The following is a 26,139-nucleotide window of genomic DNA, read 5'->3' on the forward strand; positions in this document are numbered from 1 at the left end:
TCCAAATATAACAATGGTCATTATGGCCAAACAGTTCTGTTTTGTTTCATCAGACCAGAGGACATTTCTCCAAAAAGTACGATCTTTGTCCCCATGTGCACCGTTGTCTGATTTTTTTTATGGTGATTTAGGAGCAGTGGCTTCTTCCTTCCTGAGCGGCCTTTCAGGTTATTTCAATATAGGACTCGTTTTGCTGTGGATATAGATACTTTTTTTACCTGTTTCTCCAGCGTCTTCACAAGGTCCTTTGCTGTTGTTCTGGGATTGATTTGCACTTTTCGCACCAAAGTACGTTCATCTCTAGGAGACAGAACATGTCTCCTTTCTGAGCGGTATGATGGCTGCGTGGTCCCATGGTGTTTATACTTGTGTATTATTGTTTAGCCTATCAGAAGCTTCTAAAGCCATGACTGTTACGTTCCCCAGTTTCTGTGTTGTGGTTTGTGTATTTGCATGTACAGCTGTATGTGTGTTCTGTTCAGAAGAGAGATCATTGCTGGGAAGTCATTGCTGGGAGGTCATTGCTGGGAGGTCAATGCTGAGAGAAAGCTCATTGCTGAGAGAGGAGGCTGATGGCTATGGGTTATATACTGTGTTGGTTATTCTCAGTGGGACGTCATTGCTGGGAGGTCATTGCTGAAAGATGATTGCTGAAAGATGATTGCTGAGAGAGGAGGTTGATGGCTGAGGGTTATATCATGTTGGTTGTTGCTAACATAGTTAGTATGTACTATGTTAGTTGTTGTTGGGAGCAGCTTTGGTATGTTCTGTGTTTGTTGCTTTGTCAGAGCTTCTTTAATGTCCCGAGTTAGATTTGTCTCAGGTTTTGTTGTGAAGTTTATTATTGTGTTTCATTTGTTCCCAGGGGGGAAGGGGAAGGCACCTAGGGAGTGCTTAGGCAAGAGGCCCACGGGCATACATATACCCATAGTATATTCACTGTCTAGGCACACTAGGTAAGACCTGGGCGGACCACCCTCTGTATTTTGGTTCGGGCACCAGGTGGTGCTAAATTAGGTAAGTAATTGGTAGGCAGGTAAGGTAGGAGAGGGGGCTTTGAGATTTACTTTCTTTGCTTTGGTTCCGTCCAGCCCCTTTTCCCCATATTACCGTGTGACAGAATAAATTCCTTGTACCACTCTCTCTGCCTTTGTCATCCTTACTCATACCTACAGTACCATACCTCTTTCACTTCATGGGGAGTTGAGTTGTAGCAGGGTGTTGCGTTCCCTCTTCACAGAGGCGTGCGTAACAATTACATCATTTTCTGGAATTTTCAAAGCTGTTGAAAGACACAGTCAACTTAGTGTATGTAATCTTCTGACGCACTGGAATTCTGATACAGTGAAATATTCTGTCTGTAAACAATTGTTGGAAAAATTACTTGTGTCATGCACAAAGTAGATGTCCTCACCGACTTGCCAAAACTATAGTTTGTTAACAAGATACTTGTGGAGTGGTTGATAAATCAGTTTTAATGTCTCCAACCTAAGTGTGTGTGTGTGTGTGTGTGTGTGTGTGTGTGTGTGTGTGTGTGTGTGTGTGTGTGTGTGTGTGTGTGTGTGTGTGTGTGTGTGTGTGTGTGTGTGTACATACACATATATGTATGTATGCTTAAAGTGCCCGTAGTTTGGTGATGTGGACACCAAGGAACTTGAAGCTCTCAATATCACCCTTGTATAAAAATTGGCACCAACCGTAATTATCCAAGTGTGTTTGAGGGAAAACTTTGACATGGTTAGGGAATTGTATTGTGATATTTAAATCAGGAAACCTGTCTCCATTGGGGTGTTAGCTGACCAAAGTGGATGATAAGGACTTTATTGACTTGCATTAGGGCAATTCCACAATAATGGAATTACATGGAGACTCCGTTTCTTTTCACTTTAAAATGTATTGATTTCAAAATGTTAAATTTTAACAAAAACACATTTACTGGAAGAACTGTGCAGATGCAAAGTTTGGTCATAGAATTACAGAAAAATCTCCCTAAATTTGTTATGTGACAAATCTCGGCTCCGAATTTAATTTAAAATATATCTGCAGAAAGACTGGGTGTCAGCTATGACATGACACCTTGCGTTTGAAAAAAATCTATTGGTTATTCAACTACAGTAAGTGAAGTGGATTTACACCTGGTAACATAATTATGGTAATGGGTTTACATCATGGGTCCCTGATCTGAATTAAAAAGAAATGCATCATTAGGGATATGAATGTCTTTCTCTTCATGGTAATGTATCCTAAATAGGTATGCCAAGCAGTGATGTAGTGGTAAAAATAATATGTGGGTAAACTGTGTTCTAGTGTACTGTACTATACTTTACGTTACTGTACAGTAGTGAACTGTGCTGTATGTACTGAACTATACTGTACTATTATTTACGTTACTGTACAGTAGTGAATTGTGCTGTCCGGACCAGAACCAAATCTGAACCAATCATGGATGTCTATGTTTGGGCCAAAATAAAGGAGCTCAGTGAGTGAGGATGCTGATTACAGTAAATGGAGAGGGTGGGGCTCATGGGTAGGTGTCAGTAAGAGCTGGGAGAGGGGGCAGAGAGAGGAAATTAGACAATGAGGAGGAGTCAGTGAATGTGTACAAATCTGGAACAGTAATGGTACAGGGAAACCCCAAACAGTTTCAGCTGGACTTTCACATTATCACAGATATAGCTCAGTACGATAAGCTCTCTCTTGAGAAAGATACTCCCACCCCGAGTGTGTCAGACCAGACCTCTTCACTAAACAACCCCACAGACGAGCAAGCCCAAACACCAATCTGCAAAAATATCCTCAGTGTACAATGTAAAACACCAAATAATGCATGCAGAGAAGAATTAGACGGATACGTGCTAATTATCAAAATCCAGAAAAGAGAGGTTAAATTCTACAACCACCTAAAAGGAAACTATTCCCAAACCTTTCATAACAAAGCCATCACCTACAGAAACATGAACCTGGAGAAGAGTCCCCTAAGCAAGCTGGTCCTGGGGCTCTGTTCACAAATACAAACAGACGCCCACAGAGCCCTAGGAAAGCAACACTAGAATGCTACTTGCCCCTAAACAGAGAGTACACAGTGGCAGAATACCTGACCACTGTGACTGACCCAAACTGAAGGAAAGCTTTGACTATGTACAGACTCAGTGAGCATAGCCTTGCTATTGAGAAAAGCCACCGTACGCAGTCCTGGCTCTCAAGAAAAGACAGGCTATGTGCACACTGCCCACAAAATGAGGTGGAAACTGAGCCGCACTTCCTAACCTCCTGCCAAATATATGACAATATTAGAGACACATATTTCCCACAGATTACACAGATCCACAAAGAAAAAAAACAAGTTTGATAAACTCCCATATCTACTGTGACCTGTTGCCACAAGAAAAGGGAAACCAGTGAAGAACAAACACCATTGTAAATACTAAATATGTTTATTTATTTTCCCTTTTGTACTTTCACTGTTTGCACATCATTACAACACTGTACATATACATAAATATGACATTTGAAATGTCTTTTTTCTTTTGGAACTTCTGTGAGTGTAATTTTATTGCAAATTTGTATTGTTTATTATCTACTCACTTGCTTTGGCAATGTTAACATATGTTTCCCGTGGCAATAAAGCCCTTGAATTTAATCGAGAGAGAGAGAAGAGGGCATTGTAACGTAGCTCATACAGTGAGGATTGCTACAATAGAATAAGAAAAGTTAAAGTTTTCATTTTTGGGCTTGAGGTGAAGTGTTGAAGCAATAAAGAAAAGCCCTCTGAGGGACATACTGGACATTGATTGCACTGTACAATCAAGTCAGGTCAAAATGTAATGTCAAACTTTATTCTTCCACTGGGAAATTTACTGTGCAGACATGAACAGGATTAAACCTATATTATTATTTTAAAACAATAAAGATACACTCAACTGTGTGGGTCAGTGGTGATAATACCTCATTTATTGATCATGCACCATTGATCACTACCATTAGATCTGTTGTCTGGCCTTTGATCAGCAATGATCAATCTTCCCATGTTTAAAATATTGGAAGAATTATTACTTTTATCTCTACCAACATGTGCTTTTGTTATTGGGGAAATTAGCTAATTTGCCCACCATGTCCAGAGACCGCTCTCTGATGCCTGCCATTCCATGATTCGAGCCTCACAAGTGTGAGCTCATAGGAAGCGAGAGTCGGGGGGAAATCAACAGACAACCTGGGAAGTCGTGACGTCTGGCCCATTCGATACTGAAGTCAGGGGATTTTTTTAGCAGGGGGAGCTACCCTGTAAAGACAGAGAAGCGACGAAGACATGATAACATCTTGTCAATGACAGGAAAGCGTCTGCAAAGATGTTTTTATAGCTAAAACAAGAGACCACAGCCTGTCGTTTCCAACTGGAACAGATGAGTCATAGTGGGCAGAACAAACAAGGAAGTGGGCAGAGCCAAGCACCAGCTAGCGAGATCCTTTGGCCTATGCACTACTAGTGTGACATAACTCAATTCGCCTTTACACTCCTAGACATCGTGATTTTGTCAAACTTTGTCAAAGGGGAAAGTCTACAAAACTTAGTCCACTCTGTTCATAACATATTCTAGTTTTGGGAAAATAATATTGGATTGAGATCAAATGTTTAATTAATCGATGAGAAGACTTGCATAATCTAGGCCAAACTCCATCTCCTTTCAACTTCTCCCACTGCCGGCCGCTGGGCTTCCTCTCACTACCATATGTGGTAGTGAGAGGAAACACCAAGCGGATGCTTCATATTTATACATCCAGTGAAATGTCTGTCTCATTGTTCTATCTGTGGCGTCCGCTTCACGAAGAATAACCCCTCCTCCTTTCTCTGGTGGTGACTTTATTAATGCAGGTGGCAGTGAGTGAGTCGGAACGAGTCAACGTAGCCAGCTAGCTTCGCCGCCAGATAAGTTGATATGAATATCACTCGACGGTTCATAAGCAAGTAGATTAGCTATCTTGCTCATTGGCTACCTATCTAAAGTAATTATACGGGTACTGTAGCACTGTGAGATATTGCTAGATCGTTAGCATGCTAGTGCAACCACACATCAGCAGGTAGGTAGCTAGCATTAGCGAACTATTAAGGAAGCCACTGTTTCCATCTTAACTGAGGATTTCACGGCGGAAAAAATAGAATTGTTATCAGTGAATCCGCGCTCTCAAACCAAATCAGAAATGTGGTCGAATCCTCAGAACCAGAACCAACCGGCGTTTCCGAACCAGCAACAACAGCAAGTGCCAAATCTGAACTCTGCTCCCTTTCCTCCGTTTTTCGCCAAACCCCACAACCCTCTTCAAATAAAAAAGAATGCCATAACTGACGACTACAAAGTTACAAATCAAGTCCTTGGCATGGGCATCAATGGGAAAGTATTGGAAATATTCCAAAAAGGAAGTGGAGATAAATACGCTCTGAAGGTAAATACATGTGTTTTGTGTATCACTCGACTTGAAACAATGTTGTGTTATTCTTTTTATTTGAGACTACCAAGTGAAACTGTCTAAAGTGGTCAAGAAAGTGGAACCATTTTACATTTTGAGGAAGGGTGCTTCTATAGCCCTGCATACTTGTAAACACAATTGAGTATGAGTATATTTACCATCCCACTGATGAATGATCAATTATGGTAGTGCACTTCCATGTGCAATGGCAGAAATATTATTTTGACAGCAAAAACGCGAATTAATTCCTTTAAGACATACCCACACTTTTCAAAGCACATTCCATTTCCAGACTGGAAGTTGAATAAGTTAATAAATCTCACTTGCAACTTTGTTACCATATAATGTTTTCAATGTGATTTGTACTTGTATTTATTATGGATCCGCATTAGCTGCCGTTTTGCTTCAGTCCCTGCTGTTCCATAAGGTTTTTTAAAATATTTTTTAAATCTGATTTTACTGCTTGCATCAGTTACTTGATGTGGAATCGAGTTCCATATAGCCATGGCTCTATTTAGTACTGTGTGATATGGATGATTTGAAGCACAATAGGTTTCTTTTTTAAATTTGAAATTGGGGTGAAAAATCTGTTTACTCATAAAAGAGTAGACGAGAGTCCCACCAATACCCAGTTAGTCTCTTGTGGGTGCTACTTTCTCTTGGAGGCCCTGACTATACACTATAAATCATATGATTCATATCTAACCATCAGGGTTGTTGATAGAGCAAATCATTGCTTTTCTGATTGCATTACGGTCAGCCTCTCATCTCATTTTAAAGTGGGTGAACTTTCTGATCTTGTTTGAATATGTCTGCATTTAGGCCTCCTCTGTATCTATGCTGACATTGTTTTTTAAATACTCAGAAAAATGAAAGCAATGAGTTTAATACATAATCATATCTATAGGCCTATTTATGTAACAGTTATATTCAAGGCTACAATTAAACTGTTTGTCTCCAAAGATTTTTATAACAGAGGTTTCCAGGAAACATTTTTAGAAAATGTTTTTTTTTTTTTAATCAGAAATTAAGTAACTGATATGCCACTCATTTGTTTGCGTCACTCACTGCGTTGTTGTAAGCGTCCACTAGAACTCCTTTGTTCATAGTCAACCCTAAGATCTTCTAGATCCCTCAAATTCAATCGTGGACCTCGAAGTCAGTTCCACTGCGTTTTTTTTCTCAATTTTTTTTGCCTTCTAATTAGGGGCTGATTTAGACCTGGGACACCAGGTGGGTGCAATAATTATCAGGTAGAACAGAAAACCAGCAGGCTTCAGACCTTGTCGGGGAAGAGTTGAATACCCCTGTTCTAGATCATTGACAGACTTGAAATAGACAATGTCCCATGCTGTTTTCTAGATCTCTCAGATAAGCCTTAACCAATAACAGCATCCCACCCCCTCCTGTCTCCATTCACCTCACACACTCTTCCTCTGATGTCACAGATACACACTCTTCCTCCTTTCATTACTCCTCAGGGCAGTGTTTCTGCCTGCAAGCCCCAGTGTTAGTAGGCAGGCAGAGATCATTGACAATGGATCACTTCCTGATAGTTCCTCAGTCTGCTCCTCTGGGATCTATTAGTCAGCCCTAATGCATGTGTCCTCCTCCTGGACACCTGCTCTATTTGGGGGACCAGGGTTGCAGCTTTGGAATGCTGAGCACAGATTGAATTTGAAGTGGAGATGAGTGTGAGGATGATGTGTATATGCATTTATACCACAGTAGGGCTGGGCAATATGGCCAAAATATTATATCACTGTATTTATTTTTATTTTTTTAAATGGACTGTATGACGGTATAGGTTAGTTTTTGAATGATAAAAGTTCTTCATTTGCTTTGAGTAGTGAGTGATCCTAGGGTGGCAACACATACATTCTAAGTGATTTCAATGACTCTTTCTCCATTCTGATTGGTTTATACTGTTCAATTCAACTTCAACCAAAACAATTTCAGCACTTTCATAATTTGTGTTTCCTGCACTCAATTGCAGTGGTGGAAAAAGTACCCAATTGTCATACTTGAGTAAAAGTAAAGATACGTTAATTGAAAATTACTCAAGTAAAAGTCAGTCACCCAGTAAAATATTACTTCAGTATAGAAATATTTAGCTTTAAATATACTTAAGTGTCAAACATAAAAGTAGAAACCATTTCACCAACACTCAGACATAATTTACAAACAAACCATTTGTGTTTAGTGAGTCCTCCAGATCAGAGGCAGTAGATGACCAGGGATTCACAAGTGCGTAAATTGGACCATTATCCTGTCCTGCTAAGCATTCAACATGTAACGAGTACTTTTAGGTGTCAGAGAAAATGTATGGAGTAAAAAGTACAGTATTGTCTTTAGGAATGTAGTGAAGTAATTAATTTTTTTATTTCACCTTTATTTAACCAGGTAGGCTAGTTGAGAACAAGTTCTCATTTGCAACTGAGACATGGCCAAGATAAAGCATAGAAGTGTGAACAGACAACACAGAGTTACACATGGAGTAAACAATTAACAAGTCAATAATACACTAGAAAAAAGGAGAGTCTATATACATTGTGTGCAAAAGGGATGAGGAGGTAGGCAAAAGATCAGATGGTCATGTACAGGTAGAGATATTGGTGTGCAAAAGAGCAGAAAATAAAATAAATAAAAACAGTATGGGGATGAGGTAGGTAAAAATGGGTGGGCTATTTACCGATAGACTATGTACAGCGGCAGCGATTGGTTAGCTGCTCAGATAGCAGATGTTTGAAGTTGGTGAGGGAGATAATAGTCTCCAACCTCAGCGATTTTTGCAATTTGTTACAGTCACAGGCAGCAGAGAACTGGAACGAAAGGCGGCCAAATGAGGTGTTGGCTTTAGGGATGATCAGTGAGATGCACCTGCTGGAGCGCGTGTTACAGGTGTTGCCATCGTGACCAGTGAACTAAGGCGGATCTTTACCTAGCATGGACTTGTAGATGACCTGGAGCCAGTGGGTCTGGCGACGAATATGTAGTGAGGGCCAGCCGACTAGAGCATACAGGTCGCAGTGGTGGGTGGAATAAGGTGCTTTAGTGACAAAACGGATGGCACTGTGATAAACTGCATCCAGTTTGCTGAGTAGAGTGTTGGAAGCAATTTTGTAGATGACATCGCCGAAGTCGAGGATCGGTAGGATAGTCAGTTTTACTAGGGTAAGTTTGGCGGCGTGAGTGAAGGAGGTTTTGTTGCGGAATAGAAAGCCGACTCTTTATTTAATTTTCGATTGGAGATGTTTGATATGAGTCTGGAAGGAGAGTTTACAGTCTAGCCAGACACCTGGGTACTTATAGATGTCCACATATTCAAGGTCGGAACCATCCAGGGTGGTGATGCTGGTCAGGCGTGCGGGTGCAGGCTGAAAAGCACGGTTGGAAAGCATGCATTTGGTTTTACTAGCGTTTAAGAGCAGTTGGAGGCCACGGAAGGAGTGTTGTATGGCATTGAAGCTCGTTTGGAGGTTAGATAGCAGTGTCCAAGGACGGGCCGGAAGTATATAGAATGGTGTCGTCTGCGTAGAGGTGGATCAGGGAATCGCCCGCAGCAAGAGCAACATCATTGATATATACAGAGAAAAGAGTCGTCCCGAGAATTGAACCCTGTGGCACCCCAATAGACTGCCAGAGGACCGGACAGCATGCCCTCCGATTTGACACACTGAACTCTGTCTGCAAAGTAATTGGTGAACCAGGCAAGGCAGTCATTATCCGAAAAAACCGAGGCTACTGAGTCTGCCGATAAGAATATGGTGATTGACAGAGTCGAAAGCCTTGGCAAAGTCGATGAAGACTGCTGCACAGTACTGTCTTTTATCGACGGCGGTTATGATATAGTTTAGTACCTTGAGCGTGGCTGAGGTGCAGCAGTGACCGGCTCGGAAACCAGATTGCACAGCGGAGAATGTACGGTGGGATTTGAGATGGTCAGTGACCTGTTTGTTGACTTGGCTTTCGAAGACCTTAGATAGGCAGGGCAGGATGGATATAGGTCTGTAACAGTTTGGGTCCAGGGTGTCTCCCCCTTTGAAGAGGGGGATGACTGCGGCAGCTTTCCAATCCTTGGGGATCTCAGACGATAGGAAAGAGAGGTTGAACAGGCTGGTAATAGGGGTTGTGACAATGGCGGCGGATAGTTTCAGAAATAGAGGGTCCAGATTGTCAAGCCCAGCTGATTTGTACGGGTCCAGGTTTTGCAGCTCTTTCAGAACATCTGCTATCTGGATTTGGGTAAAGGAGAACCTGGAGAGGCTTGGGCGAGTAGCTGCGGGGGGGCGGAGCTGTTGGCCGAGGTTGGAGTAGCCAGGCGGAAGGCATGGCCAGCCGTTGAGAAATGCTTGTTGAAGTTTTCGATAATCATGGGTTTATCGGTGGTGACCGTGTTACCTAGCCTCAGTGCAGTGGGCAGCTGGGAGGAGGTGCTCTTGTTCTCCATGGACTTCAGTGTCCCAGAACTTTTTGGAGTTGGAGCTACAGGATGCAAACTTCTGCCTGAAGAAGCTGGCCTTAGCTTTCCTGACTGACTGCGTGTATTGGTCCCTGACTTCCCTGAACAGTTGCATATCGCGGGGACTATTCGATGCTATTGCAGTCCGCCACAGGATGTTTTTGTGCTGGTCGAGGGCAGTCAGGTCTGGAGTGAACCAAGGGCTATATCTGTTCTTAGTTCTGCATTTTTTGAACGGAGCATGCTTATCTAAAATGGTGAGGAAGTTACTTTTAAAGAATGGCCAGGTCGATTAGAAAGGCCTGCTCACAGAAATGTTTTAGGGAGCGTTTGACAGTGATGAGGGGTGGTCGTTTGACTGCGGCTCCGTAGCGGATACAGGCAATGAGGCAGTGATCGCTGAGATCCTGGTTGAAGACAGCGGAGGTGTATTTGGAGGGCCAGTTGGTCAGGATGACATCTATGAGGGTGCGCTTGTTTACAGATTTAGGGTTGTACCTGGTGGGTTCCTTGATGATTTGTGTGAGATTGAGGGCATCTAGCTTAGATTGTAGGACTGCCGGGGTGTTAAGCATATCCAGTTTAGGTCACCTAACAGAACAAACTCTGAAGCTAGATGGGGGGGCGATCAATTCACAAATGGTGTCCAGGGCACAGCTGGGAGCTGAGGGGGGTCGGTAGCAAGCGGCAACAGTGAGAGACTTATTTCTGGAGAGAGTAATTTTTAAAATTAGTAGTTCGAACTGTTTGGGTATGGACCTGGAAAGTATGACATTACTTTGCAGGCTATCTCTGCAGTAGACTGCAACTCCTCCCCCTTTGGCAGTTCTATCTTGACTGAAAATGTTATAGTTGGGTATGGAAATCTCAGAATTTTTGGTGGCCTTCCTGAGCCAGGATTCAGACACGGCAAGGACATCAGGGTTAGCAGAGTGTGCTAAAGCAGTGAGTAAAACAAACTTAGGGAGGAGGCTTCTGATGTTGACATGCATGAAACCAAGGCTTTTTCGATTACAGAAGTCAACAAATGAGGGTGCCTGGGGACATGCAGGGCCTGGGTTTACCTCCACATCACCCGCGGAACAGAGGAGGAGGAGTAGTATGAGGGTGCGGCTAAAAGCTATCAAAAATGGTCGCCTAGAGCGTTGGGGACAGAGAGTAAAAGGAGCAGATTTCAGGTCATGGTAGAATATATTCACGGCATAATGCGCAGACAGGGGTATGGTGGGGTGCGGGTACAGCGGCGATAAGCCCAGGCACTGGGTGATGATGAGAGATTTTATCTCTGGACATGCTGGTTTTAATGGGTGATGTCACCGCATGTGTGGGATGTGGGACAAAGGAGGTATCAGGGGTATGAAGAGTGGAACTAGGGGCTCCATTGTTAACTAAGACAATGATAACTAACCCGAACAACAGTATACAAGGCATATTGACATTTGAGAGAGACATACAGCGAGGCATACAGTAATCACAGGTGTTGAATTGGGAGAGCTAGCTAAACAGTAGGTGAGACAACAACAGCTAATCCTCTAGCACAACAACAGCAGGTAAAATGGCGTTGACTAGGCAGGGAGGGTCGGATTAACTACACACAGAGCCTGAGTGCGGCTGGGGCCGACAGATAAAACATAAACAAGCAGAATGGAGTACCGTGATTAATGGACAGTCCAGCATGCATCAGCTATGTAGCCAAGTGATCAGTGTCCAGGGGGCAGCGGTGGATGGGACTGGCGAGGTATTATCCAGGTAAAAAAAGCTGGCTGGCTGTACAGAAGGTAAAGTCGCTAGCAGTGGCTCACAATGACTAAATAGCTTGTAGCTAGTTAGCTGGTTAGCTTCTGGAGGTTCTTGAATGTGTTCTAAAAATTAAAAATAATAGCGATTTCGTATCACATTGGGTGAGGCAGGTTACCGGAAGGTATAATCGAATTAAAAATCAAAAAGAGATTGAAAGTAAATATGGGTCCAGTGAGTGGTTGGGCTGGCTGGGGATGCGGCGATTCAGACAGTTAGCAGGCCTGTGCTAACAAGCTAACAATTAGTAGGCCGGGGCTGAGCAAGGTAGCAGTTAGCGGACCGGGGCTAAACAAGCTAGCAGTTAGCAGGCTGAATTAGCAAGCAAGCAGATAGCAAGGGCTAGAAAGTTAGCCTTTGGGGGACGTCGCGATGGGGTGAGTCTGTTTATGCCTCTTCATGCGGTGACATCGATAGACCGGTCGTGGGTCCGGATATTGTAGCCCAGGAGTATGCTTCGGTGGTAGCACAGGAGCTCTGGCTGGGCTAGCTTCAAGCTAAGTGGATGGAAACGCTAGCCAGGAGTAATCATCCGGGGTTGCGGTTAGCTAGTTAGCTAGTTGTGAAGATCCAGCTGAAAATGTTCCGTTTGCGGTGGGAATCCGGGGATAAAAAAATAATAATAATAATAATAGGTTATAGGTTAATACGTTATGCTCTGGTTAGAGTTGCGTTGTTCGAACTGGCGAGAGCTTTCTGAGCTAAAGGTTAGCTGATGACCAGTTAGCTGATGACCGCTAGCAATGGTTTGCTGGTAGTTAGCTGGCTAGCTTCAGTTGAGGGGTTCCGGATCCGAAGTAAATAATAAGTACTTTAGAAAAAAAAGCAGATCCGCGTTACATTGGGTGAGACGGGTTGCAGGAGAGTATTTCGTATTTAGCAAATTTTTTAAAAATATATGCGAAGAAAAATATGTAAAAAAAAAAACTATATATACAAGGGACACGACAAGACGTCCGTCTGCTACGCCATCTTGGATTTGTAAAAGTTGTCAATAAAAGTAAAGTACAGATACAAATAACATGTAGCTTACATATTCTTTCTTTGCATATTCCTCTTTGATTTAGAAGATACTGTTGCACAAACAACATGCTGATTTAGGGCTACACCATCACTGGTATTATCAGGCTGTATTAGCTAGCTACGTTTGCTCTTACTCCGTACATTTATTAGCATTAGCAGCTAACAATTAGCATTTCACAAGATTTAGGGCAACTTTCTAAAAAAGAAACTACCTGGTTGCTGATGTAAGAATATTCATTATAGGTCTTGGCTGATATTTCATTATAGATTGCCAGTGGATTTATATTTAGGCATATCAAATACGCTCCTTGAGTGACAGGGGGCGTGGCTAGGTCTGTGTGGAAAGTGGCGCGGAGAGAGATGACTCAAGTAGCAAAGTAAACTATAAAAATGGACATTACACATGGCGTATCATATTTAACAAACCAAACATTCAAATACCGGTATAGAGTATAAAGTAAAAACCCAAACCAGTCCCTGCATCAATAAATCAAAATCAAATCAAATTTATTTATATAGCCCTTCGTACATCAGCTGATATCTCAAAGTGCTGGACAGAAACCCAGCCTAAAACCCCAAACAGCAAGCAATGCAGGTGTAGAAGCACGGTGGCTAGGAAAAACTCCCTAGAAAGGCCAAAACCTAGGAAGAAATCTAGAGAGGAACCAGGCTATGTGGGGTGGCCAGTCCTCTTCTGGCTGTGCCGGGTGGAGATTATAACAGAACATGGCCAAGATGTTCAAATGTTCATAAATGACCAGCATGGTCGAATAATAACAAGGCAGAACAGTTGAAACTGGAGCAGCAGCACAGTCAAGTGGACTGGGGACAGCAAGGAGTCATCATGTCAGGTAGTCCTGGGGCACGGTCCTAGGGCTCAGGTCATCCGAGAGAGAGAAAGAGAGAGAGAATTAGAGAGAGCATATGTGGGGTGGCCCGTCCTCTTCTGGCTGTGCCGGGTGGAGATTATAACAGAACATGGCCAAGATGTTCAAATGTTCATAAATGACCAGCATGGTCGAATAATAGTAAGGCAGAACAGTTGAAACTGGAGCAGCAGCATGGCCAGGTGGACTGGGGACAGGAAGGAGTCATCATGTCAGGTAGTCCTGGGGCATGGTCCTAGGGCTCAGGTCCTCCGAGAGAGAGAGAGAGAGAGAAAGAAAGGAGAGAATTAGAGAACGCACACTTAGATTCATACAGGACACCGAATAGGACAGGAGAAGTACTCCAGATATAACAAACTGACCCTAGCCCCCCGAATTTGTTCTTAACTGACTTGCCTAGTTAAATAAAGGTAAAGTAAATAAATAAATTGTGATGCGCGTGTTGACTCATAATCCACAGTCCCTGTGGTTTATATAAGCAGGGTGGACTGGTTTAGGGTCATTAAATATCATGTGGATAAAGTGAGGGTGGGTTGGATAGAGAACAATACCTTAAATCCATAAATATATTGTTGTGCAATTGTACAGTGCAGTCAGAAAGTATTCAGACAATTAGACATTATCCTTTGATCAATGGAAACAGGATGCTCAGGTGCATCCTGTTTCCATTGATCCTCCTTGATGTTTCTACAACTTGTTTGGAGTCCACCTGTGGTAAATTCAATCGATTGGACATTATTTGGAAAGGGACACACACCTGTCTATATAAAGGTCCTGCAGTGCATATCAGAGAAAAACCAAGCCATGAGGTCGAAGGATTTGTCAGTAGAGCTCAGAGACAGGATTGTGTCGGTGCGTAGATCTGAGGAAGGGTACAAAAACATTGAAGAACCCCAAGAACACAGTGGCCTCCATCATTCTTAAATGGAATAAGTTTGGAACCACTAAGACTCTTCCTAGAGCAGGCTGACCACCCGGCCAAATTGAGAAACTGGAGAGAAGGGTCTTGGTCAGGGAGATGACCAAGATCCCGATGGTCACTGAGACAGAGCTCCTCTGTGGAGATGGTTGTCCTTCTGGAAGGTTCACCCATCTCTGCATTACTCCACCAATCAGGCCTTTATGGTAGAGTGGCCAGATGGAAGCCACTCTTCAGTAAAGGGCACATGACCGCCCTTTAGGAGTTGGTCAAAAGGCACCTAAAGACTCTCTGACCATGAGAAACAAAATTGTCTGGTTTGAAGAAACCAAGACTAAACTCTTTGGACTGAATGCCTAGTGTCACGTCTGGAGGAAACCTGGCACCATCCCTATGGTGAAGCATGGTGATGGCAGCATCATGGATAGAGGGGAAAGATGAACAGGGAAAAGTACAAAGAGATCCTTGAGCTCCAGAGTGCTCAGGACGTCAGACTGGGGCGAAGGTTCACCTTCCATCAGGACAACGACCCTAAGCACACAGCCAGGACAACGCAGGAGTGGCTTCGGGACAAGTCTCAATGTCCTTGAGCTGCCCAGCCAGAGCTCGGACTTGAACCCGATCAAACATCTCTGCAGAGACCTGAAAATAGCTGTGCAGGGATGTTCCCCATCCAACCTGACAGAGGATCTGCAGAGAAGAATGGGAGAAACTCCAAAAATAAAGGTGTGCCAAGCTTGTAGGGAAAGGGAAGAAACTTGAGGATGTAATTTCTGCCAAAGGTTTTTCAACAAAGTACTGAGTAAAGGGTTTGAATACTACATACAGTTGAAGTCGGAAGTTTACATACACTTAGGTTGGAGTCATTAAAACTCATTTTTCAACCACTCCACAAATTTCTTGTTAACAAACTATAGTTTTTAATTTTCCCACAATTGTTTACAGACATATTATTTCACTCATAACTCACTGTATCACAATTCCAGTGGGTCAGAAGTTTACATACACTAAGTTGACTTCCTTTAAACAGCTTGGGAAAATTCCAGAAAATGAAGTCATGGCTTTAGAAGCTTCTGATAGGCTAATAGACATAATTTGAGTCAATTGGAGGTGTACCTGTGGATGTATTTCAAGACCTACCATCAAACTCAGTGCCTCTATGGTTGACATCATGGGAAAATCAAAAGAAATCAGCCAAGACCTCAGAATTTTTTTGTAGACCTCCACAATTATGGTTCATCCTTGGGAGCAATTTCCAAATGTCTGAAGGTACCTTGTTCATCTGTACAAACAATAGTACACAAGTATAAACACCATGGGACCATGCAGCCGTCATACCGCTCAGGAAGGAGATACGTTCTGTCTCCTAGAAATGAACGAACTTTGGTGTGAAAAGTGCAAATCAGTCCCAGAACCAAGCAAAGGACTTTGTGAAGATGCTGGGGGAAACCGGCACAAAAGTATCAATATCCACAGTAAAACGAGTCCTATATCGACATAACCTGAAAGGCCGCTCAGCAAGGGCGAAGCGACTGCTCCAAAACCGCCATTAAAAAAAGCCAGACTACGGTTCGCAACTGCACATGGGGACAAAGACCTTACTTTTTGGAGAAATGCCCTCTGGTCTGATGAAACAAAAATAGAACGGTTTTGCCATAGTGACCATCGTTGTGTTTGGAGGAAAAGGGGGGTAGCTTGCAAGCCGAAGAACACCATCCCAACCGTTAAATACGGGAGTGTCGGCATCATGTTGTGAGGGTGCTTTGCTGCAGGAGGCACTGGTGCACTTTACAAAATAGATGGCACCATAAGGGAGGAAAATTACGTGGATATATTGAAGCAACATATTGAGACGTCAGTCAGGAAGTTAAAGCTTGGTCCTTCCAAATGGACAACGACCCCAAGCATACTTCCAAAGTTGTGGCAAAATGGCTTAAGGACCACAAAGTCAAGGTATTGGAGTGGCCCTCACAAAGCCCTGTCTTCAATCATATAGAAAATGTGTGGGCATAACTGAAAAAGCTCTGTCAGGAGGAATGGGCCAAAATTCCCCCAACTTATTGTGGGAAGCTTGTGGAAGGCTACCCAAAATGTTGAACCCAAGTTAAACAATTTAAAGGCAATGCTACCAAATACTAATTGAGTGTATGTAAACTTCTGACCCACTGGGAATGTGATGAAATAATTAAAAGCTGAAATAAATAATTATCTCTATTCTGATAATTTCACATTCTTAAAATAGTGGTGATCCTAACTGACCTAAGACAGGTAATTTTTACTGGGATAAAATGGCAGGAATTGTGAAAAACTGAGTTTAGATGTATTTGTCTGAGGTGTATGCAATCTTCCTACTTCAACTGTATTTAAATTTGAATTTTCAGTTTTTTATTTTTTTAAATTAATTTCTTAATACATTTGCAAAAATGTCAAAACCTCTTTGCTCTTTCATTATGGGGTGTTTGGAAAAAGTCAAGTGGTCTGAATACTGTACTTTTTTGAATACATTTTTCAATCATTCCCCATCCCAAAAAGTATGAATAAGCAGTCTTTGCTTTCTGGACTAAATCAGGAGTTCTTCAGAGGTATAAAAAAAAAAATGACAAAACACAATGTTGAGGTGAAGACCCCTGCAAACTAATATCAACTTTTTTTTTAACAAATATTTTGTTTTGGATAAATTATTTACCTTCTATAAGTTCAAGAAACATTGCCTTGTGTCTTGTATTTCCTCTACCAAAAATAGTTTTCTCTCCATGAGGAGGGAGGATAATGAAAGTTATCAAATGTGACAAGTAAAGGTAGACCTGCCAATATAAAGGAGGAGGGGGTACCCCAGAGGAGCAGACGGAGGAAATATCAGGGCTGGTTTTCAATGATCTTTGCCTGCCGGCTAACACTTCCTAAAAGAAGGAATAGTCTATTTTGTTTTGTTTTTATGAATTATTAAGTGATTTAAACTCATTCTGTTACCAAATTGGAATTGACTACAATGGGAAAATCATAGTAGTCACAATCCACAGTTGGGGCACCTTCTACTGTCCTCCCTTCCACTGGCATACTGTTATGTTCAGCTAATAACTGTTTTCTTTCTGTCATCTGTTGGTCAAAGCAAGACTGAAAACAGTCTGGACAACCCCTTACTCTCCTCTCTCTGCCGCTCTGTCTCCTCTCTCTCTCTCCAGTTAATGTCACCTCTCCCAGCTCTTACTGACTCCTACCATGATACCTACAACCGACCCTCTTTCAATTTACTGTAACAAGTTAAAAAAGTAACAAGTTAAAAAAAAGTGTTTAGATGAGAAGTTGGGGAATTGCTCATAAATATTCATTTTGGGGGTGGGTGATCACAATACTTTCTCTAAAGTATTTTTACCAGAATTCCAATGGCACTCTGATAATTAAATTATGTGCACCGCAAGCAAATATGGCTCTGGGCCCGGTTTCCCAATAGCACTGAAATGTAGGCTTACAAGTGTTTTTTTATCTTTCTTACCACGGCCAAAGATACTTTTGCTAAGTGTGTCGTTGAGGCATGTGTCGATACTGATTGGTTCAAAAGAATGGCAGCGGTGCTCTCTGGTCAGCTTTCTCCTTTCAAATATTACCTTAACATTTATAATTATTCTGAAATACTGACGACAGATCAGCTCCTGGAGAGAGATTATCACCTATGGCTGTAAATATTGAGCGGCTTATCAAATGCTTACCCTATAATGCACTAAATTAATATTTGGCACATCATTGCGCACATGTTAGGTGTATGACATTCCTTTTGTAAATTGATGTGGCACTGAGTAGCTTCGTTCATCATGAAATAGATTAAGGCCAAAAATTTGACCGTAGCTAAATACAACTCAACTGAATGAACATGACATTTTCCCCCGCTGACGAAATGTAGTCAGTTATCGGTGGTCATGGAGAGACAGATATCACTGTTATTCTTCTATGTTTAGCGGAGATCTTCTCTTTTATAAAGTGATGCGGGTGGGCAAAAAGCTTCTAGCAACATGGCTGTTCTATGAGTGGTCTGAGGCTGGTGTTAGAATATGAGAGTTTAAGTGCAGCATTAATAACATTGGTTTTATTAAGCCGCTCTGATATTTTAACGATGCTCCTATGAAGATTCTAACGATATTTTTATTTTTTATTTAACTAGGCAAGTCAGTTAAGAACACATTTTTTATTTACAATGACGGCCTAACAATGAACTTAGCGTTAAAATGCTTTTGGGAAACTGGGCCCAGGACAGTTGGCTCACAGGGGTAATCTATTTCTACTTGCGGTTTAAGTTTGAATACCCCCAATTGCACACAAAACATTTTTTTGAAATGTGGACCAATGGTGTAAAAATATTTCAAGTACTACTGAAGTAGTTTTTTGGGGTATCTGTACTTTACTATTTTGATTTTGTAACTTTTTTAAAAAACTTTTTACTTTGCTAAAGACAATGTACTTTTTACTTCATACATTTCCCCTGACACCCAAATGTACTTCACACACTTATCAAGAGAACATCCCTGGTCATCCCTATTGCCTCTGATCTGGCAGACTAACTAAACACAAATGCTTAATTCGTGCCCCTGGCTATCCACCTAATAAAAAAAAATGAAAAAACACGGAAGTACAGAAATGTGCCTTACTGGCTTTGGAAAATTGTGTAACGTCAGTAGTCTAGTCAAGGAAACATCATGTAAAATATATTGGCACACTCCATTTACCAGGACTATTGCCAAATAAGGCACGCTGTCACTTGCTTTTATAGTAAGCCTTGAGGTGGCACCACCCAGCACATCTAGAAGGGAGTGTATTTCATACAGTACCCCTCCCTTGAGATTACTTTTAAGGCATTTCCTTTAGATAAATGAATGTAATACTTCTAAGGACCCGTGGACACCCTGACAGTAGTAGAGAAGAGTTCAACACAGTACCTTATACTGTACTCTACAGTACTTTCTGCATACTTTATATCTGGTTTTAGTCATTTAAGTTTACATTGAAAATGTTTTACAATACCGAAATTGTTTTCCCACCCCACAATACAGTAAAGAATGTAGAGTACAGAACAGTACTGTATAATGTATTGTACTGTACTGAACTCTACTCAACTACTGTCAGAGTGTCTGCGGGTCCTTTAAAGTATTACATTAATTTTTATAAATGTTCTTATTCAGTTTTCAAAGGTCTTAAAAAATGTGACCAAGAGCCTCCCAAGTTGTGCAGCGGTCTAAGGCACTACATTGCAGTGCTTAAGGTATCATTACAGATCCGGGCTCGATCCCGGGCTGTGTTGCAGCCAGCCGCAGATATTTAAGAGTTTTTGGAAAATGTGGTCGCATAAAAACTGAAGGAGATTTTACTGTAATTCTGTTACCAAACTTTCCATTTGGACAGTTCATCCAGTAAATGTGTTTTTGTGAACTTGTCTGTCTAAATTGTACAAAGAAGTAATTGTGCATAGTTTGTGTGGTTTGTTCAACTTTTTGAAATCAGTGTTTTCTTGTTTGGCATACATTTTTTTGAAAGTGAAAAATCTGAATCAAATTGTACTTCCGTCCCACTGGAATCACTTTATCATTAAAACTGACTGGGCTAGTAGCGTTATACCTGATAAAAGTTGTGACGATCACATCCTGCTGTCGTGACGATGCTTAGGTGGTCCATAGACGTGTGCCTGTATGTGTGTGTCATGCTGAGGCAATGGTAGTGGCAGCTGTACGGCACCCCTTCCTCCTCTGAATACTGAATGACATCAGGGAGTGACTCATGTTTGCTGATGGGGAAGTGGGTAGGCTACACTCAGTAAGCAGGGTCAGGAGGACATAACATCGCTGACACCTTGCGCCTTAAACCTCTGACATGGATTAAGTGCTATTTATTCATATTAGTGCTTGTTCCCCTGTTCAAATTCAGATGGCCTACTTTTTAGTTGCTCTGGATTTCTGCATGTTTGGTTTAGTGCATTTATTTACATTGAGATGATATCAGGAGTCAACTGTACTGGGTATTTCCAAATGTATACAATACTTTAATGAGGAGAATATCTTATCCGCCTCTGTGTGTTGGGAATTTCCATGTAAATGTACCTATGTACCTATGAGCACCAACGTGAAGTTCATAGGAGCATGTCAAATGAAAGCGAAGAGTCTATATATTTTTTGTTGTTGAAATGAAAGTATATATATATATATATATATATTACATTTTATTACCATTTGCCATCCTAACAATTAGGAATAAGCAAAGAGTTTGATTTCTGGTCAAACAGATGGAAAAGGGATTTTGGACATCTACCAGAAATAGTCTTTTAAAAGCTATACAGTGCCGTGCGAAAGTATTCGGCTCCCTTGAACTTTGCGACCTTTTGCCACATTTCAGGCTTCAAACATAAAGATATAAAACTGTATTTTTTTGTGAAGAATCAACAAATGGGATGACATTTATTGGATATTTCAAACTTTTTTTAACAAATCAAAAATGGAAAAATTGGGCGTGCAAAATGATTCAGCCCCCTTAAGTTAATACTTTGTAGCGCCACCTTTTGCTGCGATTACAGCTGTAAGTTGCATGGGGTATGTCTCTATCAGTTTTGCACATCGAGAGACTGAATTTTTTCCCCCATTCCTCCTTGCAAAACAGCTCGAGCTCAGTGAGGTTGGATGGAGAGCATTTGTGAACAGCAGTTTTCAGTTCTTTCCACAGATTCTCGATTGGATTCAGGTCTGGACTTTGACTTGGCCATTCTAACACCTGGATATGTTTATTTCTGAACCATTCCATTGTAGATTTTGCTTTATGTTTTGGATCATTGTCTTGTTGGAAGACATCTCTGTCCCAGTCTCAGGTCTTTTGCAGACTCCATCAGGTTTTCTTCCAGAATGGTCCTGTATTTGGCTCCATCCATCTTCCCATCAATTTTAACCATCTTCCCTGTCCCTGCTGAAGAAAAGCAGGCCCAAACCATGATGCTGCCACCACCATGTTTGACAGTGGGGATGGAGTCTTCAGGGTGATGAGCTGTGTTGCTTTTACGCCAAACATAACATTTTGCATTGTTGCCAAAAAGTTAAATTTTGGTTTCATCTGAACAGAGCACCTTCTTCCACATGTTTGGTGTGTCTCCCAGGTGGCTTGTGGCAAACTTTAAACAACACTTTTTATGGATATCTTTAAGAAATGGCTTTCTTCTTGCCACTCTTCCATAAAGGCCAGATTTGTGCAATATACGACTGATTGTTGTCCTATGGACAGAGTCTCCACCATCCAGAGTGATCATGGGCCTCTTGGCTGCATCTCTGATCAGTCTTCTCCTTGTATGAGCTGAAAGTTTAGAGGGACGGCCAGGTCTTGGTAGATTTGCAGTGGTCTGATACTCCTTCCATTTCAATATTATCGTTTGCACAGTGCTCCTTTGGATGTTTAAAGCTTGGGAAATCTTTTTGTATCCAAATCCGGCTTTAAACTTCTTCACAACAGTATCTCGGACCTGCCTGGCGTGTTCCTTGTTCTTCATGATGCTCTCTGCGCTTTTAACGGACCTCTGAGACTATCACAGTGCAGGTGCATTTATATGGAGACTTGATTACACACAGGTGGATTGTATTTATCATCATTAGTCATTTAGGTCAACATTGGATCATTCAGAGATCCTCACTGAACTTCTGGAGAGAGTTTGCTGCACTGAAAGTAAAGGGGCTGAATAATTTTGCAAGCCCAATTTTTCAGTTTTTGATTTGTTAAAAAAGTTTGAAATATCCAATAAATGTCGTTCCACTTCATGATTGTGTCCCACTTGTTGTTGATTCTTCACAAAAAAATACAGTTTTATATCTTTATGTTTGAAGCCTGAAATGTGGCAAAAGGTCACAAAGTTCAAGGGGGCAGAATACTTTCGCAAGGCACTGTATATGTAAAAACACAATATTGAAGTAAAGACCCGAATCTCAGCACTTTTATATTTAGGTTGGTAGAAATGATTTACCTTCTCTAAGTTTAAGAAACGTTGCCTTGTGCCTTGTAATTCCGTTACCAAAAACCCACACACAGCACGTTCGTAAAGTATTCAAACCCCTTGACTTTTTTCAAATGTTACGTTACAGCCTTATTCCAAATGTATTAAATCTTCACAATACCCCATAATGACAAGGCAAAAGCAGGTTTTTAGAAATATCACATTTACATAAGTAGTCAGACCCTTAACTCAGTACTTTGTTGAAGCACCTTTGGCAGCAATTATATCCTTGAGTTTTCTTGGGTTTGACTCTATATGCTTGCCACTCCTGTATTTGGGGAGTTTCTCCCATTCTTCTCTGCAGATTCTCTCAAGCTCTGTCAGGTTGGATTGGGAGTGTCACTGCACAGCTATTTTCAGGTTATAGAGGTCCTGAGCACTCTGGAGTAGGTTTTCATCAAGGATCTTTCTGTACTTTGCTTCATTCTTCCAGACGTGACTCTTGGCATTCAGGTCTGATGGTCTGATAGTCCTTTAGTTGCCATTTGGCAAACTCCAAGCGGCTGTCATGTGTATTTTACTGAGGAGTGGCTTCAGTCTGACACTCTACCATAAAGCCCTGATTGGTGGAGTGCTGCAGAGATTGTTGTCCTTCTGGAAGGTCCTCCCATCTCCACAGAGGACAATCGGGTTCTTGGTCACCTCCCTGCCCAAGACTCTTCTCCTCCGATTGCTCAGTTTGACCAAGAGGACAGCTCAAATACATTTTTTTTTATAAATTAGCAAACATTTCTAGAAACCTGTTAGCTTTGTCATTATGGAGTATTGTGTGTAGATTGAGGACTTTTTATTCTATTTTAATCCATTTTTAGAATAAGGCTTTTAATGTGGAAACGGGTAAGTGGTCTGAATACTTTCCGAATGCACTGTATCTTTAAGATGTTGAGGGACAATAATGGAAATTCACAGAAGTAACAAGTAAAAGTAAACGTACCAATTAGTTGTCGTGTTTGTACTGATATTAAATTTGTTTATGAATTATTAAGTTAATAAATCTCGGAATGCTGTTACCAGAATTGCTACAATTGAATTGACTCCAATGGGAAATCATAGTAGTCACAAACCACTTTTGGGTCACCTGCTACTGTCGTTTCATGATCAACAACTCATGGTGTGGTTGTAGGAATGTACAAACCCTTAAGAATTTCTGTTCCCTTGACCTGGAATACTTCGCAATCAAATGCTGACCCCATTATCTCCTAAGACAATTCACAGCTGTTTGTGTCACGTCTGTGTACATTGTCCCACAATCCAACACCACGCTGGCACTCAAGGACTTACACACGGGACTTGGAACAAATTGAAAACAGCATATCCCAAGGCTGCATTCGTTGTACTTTAACAAAGGACGTTTTAGGAAAATTCTCACTAAATTCCACCAACACATCTCTTGCTTCACCCGTTGAACCATTGTTATTCTCCTTACCGAGACAGGTACAAACCCCTCCTTTGCTTTATGAGTAGTGCGTGACCCTACGGAGGCAACACATACATTCTAAGTGATTTCAATGGGTCTTTCTCCATTCTGTTTCATACTGTTCAATTAAAATTCAACCCAAAATAATTTTCTGCATTTCCTGATTTCATTTGAGATAATTGACACACTGCCATGTAGGGCTGCAGGGCTGCAAATAATCAAGGCCTTATTTTTATCCAAATGTTGCAATTGTGGTTTGACTTGCGATTTAGATCAAAACACTTGGGTGAACTGTTGGAATCATGGAAATATAATATTTAGAGTATAAATAATAGCTGATACTTAAATGCCAGGGAGAAGTTATTGTGACAGGGTAGGAACCAAAGTGTTGGTCAGTGTTTCTTAGGGGACCCTGTAATCTTTGGCTACAATAAATGTTTCTTCATTTAGCCAACATATTCATGCTTCGCCTATTCCTCTTTCAGAAGATACTGTTGCATAAACATGCAGATTTAGGGCTACACCATCGTACCCACAGCAACTATTAAAACATTCCCAAACCAGAAACCGTGAATTGATGGCAGCATTCGCATGAAACTGAAAGCGCGAACCACTGCTTTTAACCTGGGCAGGGTGACCGGAAACATGACCGAATACAAACGGTGTAGCTATTCCCTCCGCAAGGAAATCAAACAAGCTAAGCGTCAGTATAGAGACGAAGTAAAGTCGCAATTCAACAGCTCAGACACGAGGTATGTGGCAGGGTCTCCAGTCAATCACGGATTACAAAAAGAAAACCAGCCCAGTCGCAGACCAGGATGTCTTGCTCACATACAGACTAAGCAACTTCTTTGCTCGCTTTGAGGACTACAGCGCCACTGACACGGCCCGCTACCAAAACCTGCAGACTCTCCTTCACTGCAGCCGACGTGAGTAAAACATTTAAACGGGTTAACCCTCACAAAGGCTGCATCCCCAGCCGCGTCCTCAGACCATGCGCAGACCAGCTGGCTGGTGTGTTTACGGACACATTCAATCAATCCTTATCCCAGTCTGCTGTTCCCACATGCTTCAAGAGGGCCACCATTGTTCCTGTTCCCAAGAAAGCTAAGGTAACTGAGCTAAATGACTACCGCCGCGTAGCACTCCCTTCTGTCATCATGAAGTGCTTTGAGAGACTAGTCAAGGACCATATCACCTCCACCCTAGACCCACTCCAATTTGCTTACCGCCTCAATAGGTCCACAGACGACGCAATCGCAACCACACTGCACACTGCCCTAACCCATCTGGACAAGAGGAATACCAATGTGAGAATGCGTTTCATCGACTACAGCTCAGCATTTAACACCATAGTACTCTCCCAACTCGTCATCAAGCTCGAGACCCTGGGTCTCGACCCCCGCCCTGTGCAACTGGGTACTGGACTTCCTGACGGGCCGCCTCCAGGTGGTGAGGGTAGGTAACAACATCTCCACCCCGCTGATCCTCAACATTGGGGCCCCACAAGGGTGCGTTCTGAGCCCTCTCCTGTACTCCCTTTTCACCCACGACTGTGTGGCCACGCACGCCTCCAACTCAATCATCAAGTTTGCAGACGACACTACAGTGGTAGGCTTGATTACCAACAACAACGAGATGGCCTACAGGGAGGAGGTAAGGGCCCTTGGAGTGTGGTGTCAGTAAAATAACCTCACTCAACGTCAACAAAACAAAGGAGATGATCATGGACTTCAGGAAACAGCAGAGGGAGCACCCCCCTATCCACATCGATGGAACAGTAGTGGAGAGGGTAGTACGTTTTTTTTAAGTTCCTCGGCGTACACATCACGGACAAACTGAATTGGTCCACCCACACAGACAGCGTGGTGAAGGCGCAGCGGCGCCTCTTCAAACTCAGGAGTCTGAAGAAATTCGTCACCAAAAGCACTCACAAAGTTTTACAGATGCACAATCGAGAGCATCCTGTTGGGCTGTATCACCGCCTGGTACGGCGACTGCTCCGCCCACAACCATAAGGCTATCATCCAGAAGGCGAGGTCAGTACATGTGCATCAAAGCAGGGACCGAGAGACTGAAAATCAGCTTCTATCTCAAGGCCATCAGACTGTTAAACAGCCACCACTAATATTGAGTGGCTGCTGCCATACATGTAACTAATGT

The 26,139-nt window shown here is 42.1% G+C and overlaps 1 protein-coding gene across 1 annotated transcript in view; it reads left to right on the forward strand.

The window, feature by feature from the left end:
* Positions 1-4,823: 4,823 nt before the first annotated feature.
* Positions 4,824-26,139, forward strand: part of LOC118361436 (MAP kinase-activated protein kinase 2-like) — a 40,931-nt gene continuing 19,615 nt past the window's right edge. Inside the window, exon 1 of the mRNA XM_035741373.2 lies at positions 4,824-5,439. Coding sequence (XP_035597266.1) covers positions 5,197-5,439 — 243 coding nt within the window. The 5' untranslated portion in view covers positions 4,824-5,196. The remainder of the gene's footprint in view (positions 5,440-26,139) is intronic.

The sequence above is a fragment of the Oncorhynchus keta genome, unplaced genomic scaffold (assembly GCF_023373465.1).
Source record: "Oncorhynchus keta strain PuntledgeMale-10-30-2019 unplaced genomic scaffold, Oket_V2 Un_scaffold_584_pilon_pilon, whole genome shotgun sequence".
In the NCBI taxonomy this organism is placed as follows: Eukaryota; Metazoa; Chordata; class Actinopteri; order Salmoniformes; family Salmonidae; genus Oncorhynchus; species Oncorhynchus keta.